At 36.9% G+C, this 13,603-nt stretch overlaps 1 protein-coding gene across 1 annotated transcript in view; it reads left to right on the top strand.

The window, feature by feature from the left end:
• Positions 1-13,603, top strand: part of Lrba (LPS-responsive vesicle trafficking, beach and anchor containing) — a gene marked incomplete at its 5' end in the record, with an annotated part of 597,162 nt that overhangs the window by 468,425 nt on the left and 115,134 nt on the right. The window contains 1 exon segment of the mRNA XM_013522882.1: positions 5,807-5,959. Coding sequence (XP_013378336.1) covers positions 5,807-5,959 — 153 coding nt within the window.

Below are 13,603 nucleotides of genomic sequence, written 5' to 3'. Positions count from 1 at the left end.
AATTATACCTGAGGATTTCATATTTTAGTAAGGGGAAAGTATATATTTAACACATCTGAAGTAGCTAGCATCTTTGTTTTTCTTTTGGTTGTGATTATCCTGTATCTTTAGGATGGCAGATTACAATGCGGCATGTTTTCCGAGACACAGTGAGGGTTTTAGTTCAGTGAACAGAATTGGTGACTCACAGGAGGAGACTCACACAGCCTGGCAGCAAAGCCATTCATATCACTGGGGATCATACCTTAATGAAGAAAACTAAAGCATATGTGTGGTCACAACCAATCCTTGTCATTATGCCGTGAAAGCCTTGGGATTTGTGATCAAAGCAACGGGCTTATCCTGAACTGTGGTGTAACCTCTGGTTGAACCTTGGAGATTTTTATTTTAGGAGATGGTACACTGTATTTTGACTGTGTCACTTGCCTCTAAAACCCGTCTGCCTAATTAACTGATAGCGATTAAAATTATTGTCGCCAAGCCAGGAGAAAGTATGGATTGTGACTATATCTGTCTCCTGTCAGTGTTGTTTACTTACCATTTTCCACTGATGTTTTAAAGAATTGCTGAACATGTGTTTTTTATCCAGAGCTGAATGTTCTGTTCTGATGAATATAAAACATACTTTGTAAATGTGCATTAGAAGTATTAGAAAGACATAATCTTTGACTCTGTTACTAAATATCATCTGTCAAAGGAGATCATTTTGAACTGGAATATTTGGTATTACACCAAGGCATTGTTCTTAGATGCTGTTAATGTTAAAATGGAATTCTGCATAACTTGTATGTCATTGTTATCTACAGTAAAATTTTGGCTGTGTGTGTGTGTGTGTGTGTGTCTTTTCTTACATATTGGTGTACCTCAGTTGAGTTTAGCATGTTTATCCCATATTGAGAGGATTCAACTCCCATAAACTGATGTACTTATGCATGTTTCCTTGTAATGAGATTAAAATGTTTTAGGTATATATGCTCTGTCCCATACTAATTTAATAATACTTATTTGATGATGTCCTTTATCTTTTATATATATATAATAGCTCTTTATGCTTAACTTCTTGGAGATATTTGTGCTATTTTAAATTCATATTCATGTTTTTAAAGTTCCCCCATGGATTTTTTTTTTCTTATAGGATAAAGTCTAAGGCTTTGAAGCGGGGCATTTGAGGCATTTCACACTTTGATCCTATCCTACCTACTACTCTAATTTTATCTTCTGCCTTGTGTCTAAAGCACCTCTAAAGCATTTAAATTTTTCTTCATTGATCATTAGAAGCAAATGATACGTGCATGTTACTCTCTGTCCCTCAAATGATATGCACATTTCAGTTGTCAAGTCTGTTTTTGTCCTTGCTCTCTTCTGTTTACCACCCCTCAGTCGATCACTCAGTTTTTACTCAGAGCATAAGGTGTGCCCCACACCGCGGCTGGACTTGAAGTGAGGTGGTGAACAGAGACGTAGAGTTGTCCACCTCGTGGGCCTTCGTTTAGAGGATGATACAGACAACATAGAGTTCAAAGCCAGGTTGGAGTTCCTTGTTAAGGAAGTGCTGCGTATTGTGTGCTTTCCCCAAGCTTTCTCTCATCATGTGAACTTCTAGGCATCATCTGTCTTTTGAACTCTTTGGTTTGATTGTTTCTACAACTTGTTTTGTTTTGATAGATGTACCCTTTCATTCTTTCTTACTTAGATCTGTGTTCTATACTGGAGAAATAAATACTTCATGTTTTTTACCTGAGACCCTAACATAGTTCTTTGCAAAGAGTTAAGAACCGAATTATTTTGTGGAATGATGTATTACATCACCTTTTTTTTTTAATTAAAACTCTCAGAATACAATAATAAATCAGTAAGGGAAGTGATTCAGATTCAGCATTGAAATGCTGTAGTCCTCCATGGTAGTTGTGAAGCTGAAGTTTTCATTAGCTCTTCAGCGTGTCCTGTGGGTGAAGCCCATACCTCAGACATCTCCTCAGACATCTCCGTTCCCCGCCCTCTGTCTCATCGCACCCTGCGAAGATTGCTGCATGGATCGTGCACAGTGCGACACACAATGGACCCAGGAAGAAAATACAGCTCAAACCCTGATAGCTAAAGGAAAGACTGAAACTGTCTTTGCAGGGAAACAGCGTGGGGGCAAGCCAACCCCAGTAGCCCTCTTTCCAAAGCCCTAAATCGCCTATGTCCAGCACACTCTGGAAAGAGGTCCTGGCCCAAGGAGGACAATGGCAGCCAGACTCTCAAGTTCTCCATGCCATTCCAGAGCCACCGCCTGTCCTCTCCCCTCCCCACGTCACCTTAATCGCTACCTAATACTTACAGAAGTAGTTAAAAAGGTGGTCTTACAAAATCTAGTCTGTAACAAAGGTAACATTTATATTCTATTCATATTTCTCCATATTGAATTCTTCCTGCCATTTTATTTCACAGAGAAATATTATCAGGTAATATATTGGTAACTTTTTATCTTTATTGAAATTGCATAAAATTATAACCATCAACCCAAGTGTACACAAAACATTCCAATTTGAATTCAGTCCTTAATTTGTATTAGACGGGTGGGAAAAAGTGGTCATCATGAGTTTGGAAGGGCAAAGACCTTATCTTCTCAGGGCTTGAATGAGAAGCCATGCTTTAGATAGTGCCTAGAAAATTGGCCTTCACATCTTTAATCCATGCTTATTAGTTATATACCTCATTGTCTAAGATCCACTGTCTTTTAGAAGAAGGAGCTCTGCTGATACACCTGGGGTGAGGAAATATTTGATGCTGCGAAAAGCCCTGGTGCTTAGTTTCCGTAGGCACCATGCATGAATGGGGCGACCAGATGCAGTAGGCAGACTGTCCTTTGTGAAAGGACACTTGTCTCCCAGACTGAACAGGAGCTGAAATCCAGCCCAGACTCACACCACCTACCAAACTCCGTTTCCTCCGGGCTGCATTAGCTGTACTTCACCCAAAGCGCTGCACGTAGAGATGCCGCTCACCCTCCCCATTCCCTGCGTCCCAGCCTAACCCCTCCATCCATTGTCTTCCCTTCACTGTCCAGGCTGAAGAAAGCTAATACAGATTTTGAGAAATTTACCTCCCTAATCTTGGGGAAAATCTAATTCCTCATTTTTAGGCTTTCCTCTAAAATACCTTTTGGAGGCTGGGGGCATGGTTCAGAGGTAGAGCCTATGGTTGGCACATGTGAACCCCTAAGCTCAGTTCTCAGCACATAAAATAAAATTAAAATGTTACCTTTTGAGACCTCTTCTCCTGGACACTTCACACAAATCTCTTCTGGTCACTTAGATTTTTACAAAAGACAGAAAAGGACGAGGCCTCTTGGAGGCCTCCCCTCTGGACTCTGCAGACGTTCTTGAGGAGGGAAATGCTTGACTGCCCTCAAAATTGAAGGGGTAGGGCATAGGAGGTAAAAGAAATAAACAAATGAAGACAGCAAGACACAAGTTCATATCAATCAATTTCTGTGAAAATGATGAGGTATTACTTCCCTCCAAGCATGCTAGAAATGATATAACTAAAAGCTTATCAAGGTCCAGAAAGACTTACAGTTTTTAAATTACTTTCTTCATTTCATTTACCCAAAATTTCTTCTTTATTTTATATGTATTATTGCTCTATTTAATTTTTAGATAAATTAAGTAAATTTATATTTAGGGAGAGATGTTAACATTAGAGTAACAACATAATTTAAATTTATAAGAAGTTTGTATGTTTAATTAAAATATATTTGTTAATTGAATTTAGAACTTACAAAAGACCAATAGAAAACCTTTCTCTTCTGAGCAAATACACTTTTATTAATTGGTTGAGTAATCTGAATGAAATGGCAGATGTAGAATATAGAAAAAATATATAAAATCATTATATTTTGATGCTATACATTAGAAGGACTGAAGGCTTCATTTTATGACAATTGCTGTGAAACGTGATTTGTCTAATTCTGTTTTCTAGAAGTGGTTTCAGTCAAGAGCACGTTGGAGGGTGTATTTTTAGTATGTAATGCATATCTCTGATACACACTAGAAATCACGATCTTTAGATTTTAAAACTCAGAAGAATGTACCACCTAAAATTTAGCTATGATAGTTGTTGTTTTGTATATAGTAGAGTTATTACCCAGGAACGTGAAGGCGAAAAGGGAAGACTGCATGTACCAGTCATGATAGGAGGTCAGGTAGATGAGCATTATTGAAATTTAATTCAAACAAATACTACTTTTGATTTTGGGTAAACACAGAGAGCATGCTCCTCCCTTTTTATTGTAAAACACGACCCTCACAGTAACCTTGCTCTTTAATAGCACTAGGGAGGTGGGGTGGAAATACATTTTTGTCAAATTCCTGTCTTGGCACTTATTGAATGCACGCTTCAGCCAATTAGTAGTAGAAAGTTATAAAGTATCATCTTATTGATGTAAATAATTCTACCGTATTTTTTGTGAATTCTTTTTTGTATTCTAGTGATATGATAATTACGTACATTATACGCAGTGTTTTTATTTTCAGGAAAGCTGATGTTTTCATATTATGAGAGAACCAAATGTCTGTTACTTAGAATTTTTTCTTTTTTAAAATCATTTGGAATATATATTTAAAACTTATTTTAAATGTTTAGTACTTTGTTGTTTAAGTAGAACCCATGTATATTTGCTGATTAAGGACATGGGCTTTAAAGTTAGCGAATTCTTGGTAAGATATTTACTGTGTAACCTTCATGCAAACACTGTCTAATTTCATTTATTGCTAAACTTTCAGCAGGGTTCTTCCTTTAATTTAAACGTTTTTAAAATCTAATGATCAGGTGGTTGTTTGGAGGACAAGCTCATTTTTAACCTGCTTGGTTAATTATTGTGATTGTAAACAGAAGATGTACAATTCAAAGACAAGCAACATTTCACACGGGTGATGGAAGTGATAATAGCTTAATTCCTGCTGGATCTTTTTTCTCTGCTCTGGCAAGTTCATACTGACCTTGTCCAAAATCTGATGACCTCCCTATTTTACTCAACTGTTTGGAAATCCAGGCCTGCCGTAGCTGGCCCTAAGGGGGTATCTGAAAGACCACTGAGCCACTGACCCATGTCAAGACGGGATTTCAAGTCTGATCTGCAAGTCTCTGAATTAGTTATATATGGGGCTTAATGCACACAAAAGCCTAATGGGCTGCATTTTTCTGCTTATTAAATGTCCTACTAAAGAATCATTATTAAAATCATATTTAACTTACTGTTTCTTATGCAGATCATTTTTTAAACTATCAATTTTGATCTTTATCAGAATTAGTATCCTAAAACTACACATAAATGTTTTGAAATGTGAGGAAAGTATACTGTTAGACACTGTAGCTAAAATATAATGAGTCACTTTCCTGGTTGATGAAAAGACCAAGATAGTAGCATTTTAATGCTTCTAAATATTTTGGGTGGTTTTTTTCTGGAAAAAATTCTATATGTTGTATTTTAAAATCTAGTTTAGGCTATTGGTACAGCGTGATCTTTGTGTATGTCTTGTCAAATCTGTTATTCCTCAAATATTGGTATTTAATAGTTTTGATGATATGAAACATATCTTGAAGGAAGCCTATGTTTATATATGTAAAACATTAGATGTTCTTTAACTTTGGTTAGATAGAATCTGTTTACTTTAATATAAATACTATGATAGGGCTATGACATGAAAAAAATTCCCTGTATTGATTTTGTTATTCTGCATCGTAATAGTGATTAGGCCCACTTACAAGTATCTAGTGTCCCATATTTTATTGTGTAACATCATCTTTTATTGTTATATAGGAGCTGATTCCTGAATTTTATTATCTTCCTGAGATGTTTGTCAACTTCAATAATTATAATCTTGGAGTGATGGATGATGGGACAGTAGTGTCTGATGTTGAACTTCCTCCTTGGGCCAAAAGCTCAGAAGAATTTGTTCGCATAAACAGACTGGTAAGAGACTGAACTTGCTCTCAGTGCATCGCTCATTTGTTGGTGTTCAATCGTTGACTCTTGCTCCTGCGTACGAAGCTGCACTGGATAGGAGTAACCCAAAATGGCACAGTGCTTCACTGCCATACCTACTTTATAAAATTTTATTGACTTGGAAGGTATAATGGCTTATTTTATTCTTTTATGCAGAATTTAGGTTACCATCATACATAATTCAAAATTTCCAGGGAAAAGTATACATGAAACTAGAATTATTTGCCTTTTCAAGTATGAGTTTCTGTTGCCAAGAAAAGGGCATAATCTTATATTCCAGGTTAGAAGAAGGTCCTCATATATTTTGGTAACAAAGATATCTTCAAATTATATCTTATATCTGTTTTTTGGCAAAAATCTTCACATATTTAGAAAGTGAAAACTTAAAAGCCTCTGGCTTCATGTAATTTACACACACTTCCTTAGCATCATCTTTAATGTATCATCTTTAAGATCCTCTGCTATTTGGGCTGTGTTCTACTTTCCGAGAAAGTAAGATAACTTCTTTTTTGCTTCTGAAGTTTCATAAAAGTTAGGAAGGAGGGAGCTATATTCTCAGTTTAAAAGTAGTCCCTTTATCATATAAAATTCCAATTGTATTGTGTTTTTATTTATAATTAAACAAGGGGAAAATCAGCACTTTGGTTTTTCTTGGTGGCATCCCTTACCTTTCAAACTATACTTTCATACTATAGCATTCTGATTTTACCGTCTAGTTCTTACATTCATCTCATTGTTTCAGAAATGTCACATGTATGCATACTGGAAGCAAAGTAGGGGAGTGGAAAGGGTGTAGGCTTGGAAGTAGGCCAGATTTCCCAGCATGAATCGATCCCATTGTTGATTATGGGTTCCTGGGCAGTCTAACCTTTGTGAAGCATGATTTCTTCATTTGTAATATTGGACTAATGAGTAAAAATTGTAATTTTTGTGGGTGAAATATTAAGCATGTTCTCTGGTAAGTGAGGTGCTCAGATACCTAGTATTGTATCATACTGTTACTATATATATATATATACACATCTCTCTCTATATATGTGTGTATATATATCTATAGATATACGTAGCATTTTACCTGTATTTACTTTTATTCTAAGCATTTTTGAAGACTTTTCACTATGTTACTGTGATTAAAATGAGAACTCAAGACAAAGCTTAGCTTTGAAAGATACTGAAGGAGATGTCAAACTTTTAAATGATTATTGTCCATGCTTGTATGGTTTTTCCTAGGGGCATGCAAAAGTGAATAGAAGGTACTTTTAACTATATTTTTTCTTTTAGTGATTGTCCTTTTAAAATAGACTTACTGAGGTATACTTAACCATAAAATCAAACTTTTTAGAGGTGTATAATTCAGCATGTTTTAGTAGATTTAGTAGATTCATATAGTTGTGCAATCATCCATACAACTCAGCTCCAAAAAGTTTCTTAGTCACTTTACAATCAGCCTCTGCCCCCATCCCTAGCCCCAGGCAACCAGTGATTCTCTCTTTATAGTTTTGCTTTTCCAGCAAATTTGTAGTAATGACATCCTATCACGTGCAGTCTTTTCTGCCTTGCTTCTTGGAGCTAGCTTCCTGAGATTCATCCGTGTTGTTACTAGAGATGGTAGTGTTTAATTTCTTTGTATTCCTTTCTTAGTATTTTGTTGTGTAGCTATACTATAGCTTGTATACCATTTTTACTAATTAATGAACAGTGTTAGGAATATTTGTGTGTGAGTCTTAGCGTAAACCTTTCTTCACTTTTATCAGGTAGATCACCTGAGGGGAATTCTCGGGTTATATAATAAGAATATGTTCACTGTGAATGCCATTTTGTCTTCACATCACCAGTGTGCTTAGAAAGACCTGATATTCTTTTTTTTGTCTTTTTGAGACAGGGTCTTGCTATATATACAGTTCAGGCTGACCTTGAGCTCACTTTGTAGGCTGGTTTGAACTCTCAGTGATCCTCCTGCCTCAGCCTCCCAAGTGCTAGGATTACAGGCGTGCACCACCACGCCCAGCGGAAACTTGATATTCTTAATTTTAGTTATTTTAGTCATTCTAGTAGGTCAGTTAATTTAATTTACACAACTCTAATGATGAGTAATATTGGCCTTTTTGTTTATAGACCTATCTGCTACTCACATATGTTATGCAGTGAACTATACAAATTGCCTTACTTATTTTTAAACTGGATTTTTTTTTATTGAATTGCAGTCATTCTTTATATATTCTTCATATAAGACTTCTATCCAACATGGGCTTTGCAAATACTTTTCAGCTAGTCTGTGTCTTTGTTCTTTTTTTAATGATATCTTATGATTCATCATTTCCTTAAAAAATGGTGGGGGGGCTGGAGATGCAGTTCTATGGTAAAGTTAACTTAGCATGCCTAAGGCCCTGAGTTTGACCTCCAGGACATTAAAAAAGTTTCAATTGAATATTAGATATAAAATTGTATTTATGTACTGTATGAAATATAAGAAGTATCATCTCTATTCTTCAGGTATGTTTATAAGAAAAAAATAAAACTATGTACCGGTTATTATTGAAGCACTTTTTTTCTCAGACGTGTCAGACTGGGGATATAGCTCCGTGGTAGAATGCTCACTAGCATGCATGAGGCCTTGGGTTCAATCCCCACAACCTCTCAAAACATAAATAAAAATTTAAGTCTCAATGGAACCAAGTCTTTATTAATCATCACCATAATTAGTATTACTAGAAGTACCAAGAGGTTTGTTAGTTTTATTTCATTTTAAAGGAGATCTAAGAAACATTTGAATAAGTTATATTTCTATTTTTTTCACCTATAATTTGACAATTAAGGAAATTTTGTTATGGTCAGTTGGTCTACTAAGAATAGCTCCATCTTTGCCCCAGTTTTCTCTGTGGAAGAGCCAGGTCTGTTTTTGATGGGTATTCTAAGAACACCAACAAAAAGAACATTACAGTTTACCAAAATGTTTTCTGGTCAGATTTGGATTTTGGTTGCCAATGCTCTAAACTCAGACAGGACTTTGAAATAGTATACAAAATGGCATTTTACAGTATTAACTGTGGATTTATTATAACCCATTGTTAGACCTGACTTACTCATTTTCCCAGTGATTCCTACGCCAGTGAATTTTATAGATGCCTTTATACTCTAAGCTCAGAGTCAGTTCACATTCTCAAACAGAACTGCATAAAAATTCACTTCAAATCAAGTGCAAATGTAGTTTAGATTTGGATATTTGTATTTTATCATTGTAACTCATAATTAGGAAATATGCTTAGTTTCACATATGTCATTATGAAAGAATTTAATAACTCATTTAGTCATCCAAAACTGTTTATCATACACCTATGATAAACAAAGCTTTCCACAATACGGTCCACATTGATACATCTTATAATTTCCTTTTAGCTTCCTATCAGTGGCTAAATGGTTAGTGTGGTGTTTTATGTATCTGTTAGCATGTTATCACATAAGGGTTTTATCCCCCTCCTCTGCTTGCTTTTCCCCTTCAAGTCCACAGATTTTATGCAATGATTGTAGCTCATGAAATGCATACTACTTTGATCTGTGACCTTTTTGTGGTGCTAATCGGGTTCCTGATATCATTATACCTTACTCATTAATCATATTTCCTGCAGCCCGTCAGGCAGCCAGACAGCACAAGTCCCTGATTCCAGCCCTCTGTTGGCAGGTTTCTGCTTTTCCAGATTATTACAGACGATGCTTTGGCTTCTCGTGGCCAGAGCCACATCAAGCTGTGTGTTACAATTAAAGTCAGATGGTCCTCAGGTTGAACAGGGATATAGTGTTGCAGCTGTCTCTCTTCTTGGGACAAACCCGCGCTAAGAACAGATGATGTATGGGGCAGTGAATAATAACAGATTGTACCGTACTCTGTTGGTAGAAGAGGAGCTCGGAATTAATTAACCGACACACTCAATTGAAGATGCTTAGCATGTCTTTTTAAAGTGTTTGGTTGCCAAATATCAGTTCAAGGGATAGGGTACTTTTAGAGGCATGATTCTGTGGGGGACCCAGTACTATTGCATTTTCCATCTGTATCAGAAGACTGTAACTCCTGTCTGAACAGACCATTTCCATCTTCAAAGCTTTCTTCATGTAATGATGACCTAATATTAATTGCTGCATTGGCTAAGTGGTGGACATATGGAGAGAAGATATATCTTACACTTTTAGAAGGCAAACTTATCAAAGTTTGAGTAGTTTTTTAAGCAAATAAGTTATATTTTCTTTGTTCTTAACAGTGGGAATCAGGGTAATATCAAGGCATTATTAATGATATTCCTGATATTGGGCTGTGTTACCTGAACTGGGCCAGGGAGGGACATTTTTATTCCAAATATTACATTGTAAATATAAATGAGAAACAGATTTTCATACTTTGAAATAAAAATATAAAAATGCATAAGGTAAGAGTGCTCTGCATTTATCTCTTATGATATAATGTCGGTGTACTATATTGCCTCTCATAACCCTGAAGTTTTACTGGAGCTAGAGGCAAAGAAAATCACACTCTGGGCAGTAATAATAGGACTATTTCTAAAAGTTGGCCAAGTGAAGCATTTTGTTTTAGCTAAATGATACATACTTTATTCAAACTATAATCACAGTAGTCTGTCTACCTAATGTGTACTTACTGAGTACCTACCTATGGAACAGCAGCGTTAAGCTCAGTGGATAAGACAGACGGCACCCTGCTCGCCCCGCTGCTACCTCCTTTGTGATAACTTGTTGAAATGAAGACCTTCTCCGGGCCCAGAGGTGACGTGTGCAGCTGAGAAAGCGCCCAGTTGGTGAATTGTCCCAAGGTGACCAGTTAGAATCGCACTTGTGTGTCTTGTATAGCTTCTGTCCTCTTTGTTATTTCTAATGGTGACACAGTTGCTTAATTAAGATAAAGAAAAATAAAAAGAGTAAATATTCCCCTTCCCATGATTATCAGAGGATATTTGAACAAATTAAAAGAGATGTTATCTTTTCATAGTAATGTCTGATGGCAAATAATTTTAGATTTTTTTTAACAATCTGGCTTTTTCCTGTTGTAACTTTTTCCTTTGAATTGAAAATGTACAGTTCTAAGTGATAATAGCTTAGTTGCATTTTTGGAGTTGCATGTTTCTGAGGAAAACATGTAAGGAAATGGCATTTAATAACCTTTCTCTTATGGGCAGCACTTTTTTTCTCCTTTATAGAATTTAAATGCCAGAAGTTACTGTGCTTTTTTTTCCATATTGTTCTTTTCTAGTTGCCTGTCTGTTTTCCACGTTGATGATGATATGGTCAAGAATGTAAACAGCCATGGCGGCTGCAGTTGGAAATAGTAATTCTTAAGTGCAGATCTCTCCCCCACCCAAACCAGTGTGGTGGTTCAGATCTAAATTTGTAGGGAATGTGGGAAGATGTATAAGTCCAACATAAAAACCAGTCTAAGTAACAACAGGTTTGGTTTCTTTGCTGGAATATAACAAACTAGTATTAAAGAAGAAAGACAGTATCTCCCCAGTCCCCTGTGAGAGTAAGAGCAGGTTGCAGAGAAGCTTTACTGGATGTCCGTAATTCCTATAAAGCTGTTGTGCTTGGGCAATTTAGGAGGACTAGGCTGAGGGACGTGAATAGAGGACCTAGAAACAGGCCGGGACGTAGAACGCAACCTCCAGTGCAGTAGAGCTGGTTTTGCAACCTGTGGGGAAAGGAAGGACTTTCATGTGACTTTCTGATGTATGATGCTAAGATAGTTAGGGTTGCTGTATTGAACCATGACAAGCTGAGTGGAAACAGTAAAATGCTTTGTGCTCTTGAGAAGAATGAGTATTCGGCTGCTATTGGGTATTTCATAGATGTCAGTGGATCAAGTTGGTTTATTGCGTTCAAGCCTGTTTCTTTGCCAATTTCTGCCCAATTCTGTCCATTTTCACTAATAGGATATTAAAGTCTCCAACTATTGTCAGTTCTGTCAGTTTTCACTTTTATTTTTGGGCTCTGTTATGTATGTGTATATAATACAAATAGATATTATGTACGTGGTGCTGTAGCAAATTGTTCATAAATATTTGATGTTTTAAAACAACAGCAATGTACTTGCCATTATTCTAGAGGCCAAAAGTCTGAATTCAGTATCACATTCTCCCAGAGAGTATCTGCCTCTGCCTCCCACTGCACTGTGCTCTCCTCTTCCGTCTATAGTTCTGTCTCTGTCTCTGTCTCTATCTGTATCTCTCCCATTCTGTCCCTCCCTCACCCCTCCATCTTGTACATGTAATTACATGTGGAGCCCTTCCTGATAATGCGGGATACTCTTCCTGTGTTGATGTCCTTAATCACATGGCAAAGGCCCCTTTCCCAAACAAGGTAACATTTACAGAGTCCAGAGATTTGGACTTGGTAATTTCCAGGGGAAAGGTGTATTTTTCAGCCTGCCACAGTGCAAATGTGTTCACCATTGTTACAGCTTCCCAGGTGAGTTAACTGCTTTTTGTTGTTGTTGTAAATTGACCCTCTTTGTTTCTACTAATTTTAGAAAATCTGTTCATATTTGATATTTGTTTGTCTACTCCAGTTCTCTTATGGGTATTGTTTGCCTCATGCACTTTTCCCCATTCTTTTGCTTTTACCCTATTTTTTTTTTCCGGTACCGGGAATCGAAGTCACGACGTTGTGCTTGCCAGGCAGGCGCTGTGCCGCTGAGCTAAATCCCCAGCCCTGCTTTTACCCTATCTTGGCTTCAATCTAAAGTGCGTCTTTTGTAGATAGCACATTGTTGGATCATGTTATTTATCCAGAGTGACATCTTCTGCCATTTGGTCAAAATGTGTACTCCGTTCCCATGTAATGCTGTTATTTGTATGATAGATTCATGTCTACATTTTATTGATTATTTTGTTTAGTGTTGGGTCTTTTGTTTCTCTTTGTTCATTTATTACCTTTGTTTGTATTATATAGATACTTCTAGTGTACCGTATTTTTATTAAGTATTTTTGCTTTTGATATGTGGTTTTGCTGTGTTGCTGAGGCTGGCTTAAAATTCCTGGGCCGAAGCGATGTCCCTGCTTCAGCCTCGCTGGTGGCTGGGACTGTCAGTGGGCACCGCCACACATGGCTGTGAACTCCGAAGGATCTTAGTGGTCAGTATGGCCTGAAGCCTACTTCCGGGACAGAAATAGGACTCTGCCACATACATCAGAATATTCCTATTTCTATGGAGAAGCAGCCTGTTCTGTAGGAGATACTGTCACATGCTTACGTTCTGTGCTGCTTTATCGCTATGGTGATTGTCCCTCTTCTGATACGTGTATCTTCACAGGGCTTGCTAGTCTTAAACGTACTCATAATGTTACAATAAAAATTTTCTCCACTCACTGTGATTAGAGTCTGATCATTTCCTTCTTTGAGTTCTTGAGATTTCTTGATGCTCTGGCATCAGGAAAAGAAATACAACATCATTTGTGGTAAAGTAGCACTTGTTCATGGTGTACAAAGTTCTCTGGAGGTTAGATGTAAAAAAAGAAGAAAGGGAAGAGAGAGCAGAGCAGAAGAAAGGTAGAAGGAGAAGAGATTTTTTTTTTTTTGTACTGCAGGTTAAATTCAGGGCCTTTGTGCTGAGCT

The sequence above is a fragment of the Chinchilla lanigera genome, unplaced genomic scaffold, assembly GCF_000276665.1.
Source record: "Chinchilla lanigera isolate Chin_1 unplaced genomic scaffold, ChiLan1.0 scaffold00070, whole genome shotgun sequence".
Lineage (NCBI taxonomy): Eukaryota > Metazoa > Chordata > Mammalia > Rodentia > Chinchillidae > Chinchilla > Chinchilla lanigera.
The sequence above is the reverse complement of the archived record's forward strand: the minus strand, read 5'-3'. Positions and strand labels throughout refer to the sequence as shown.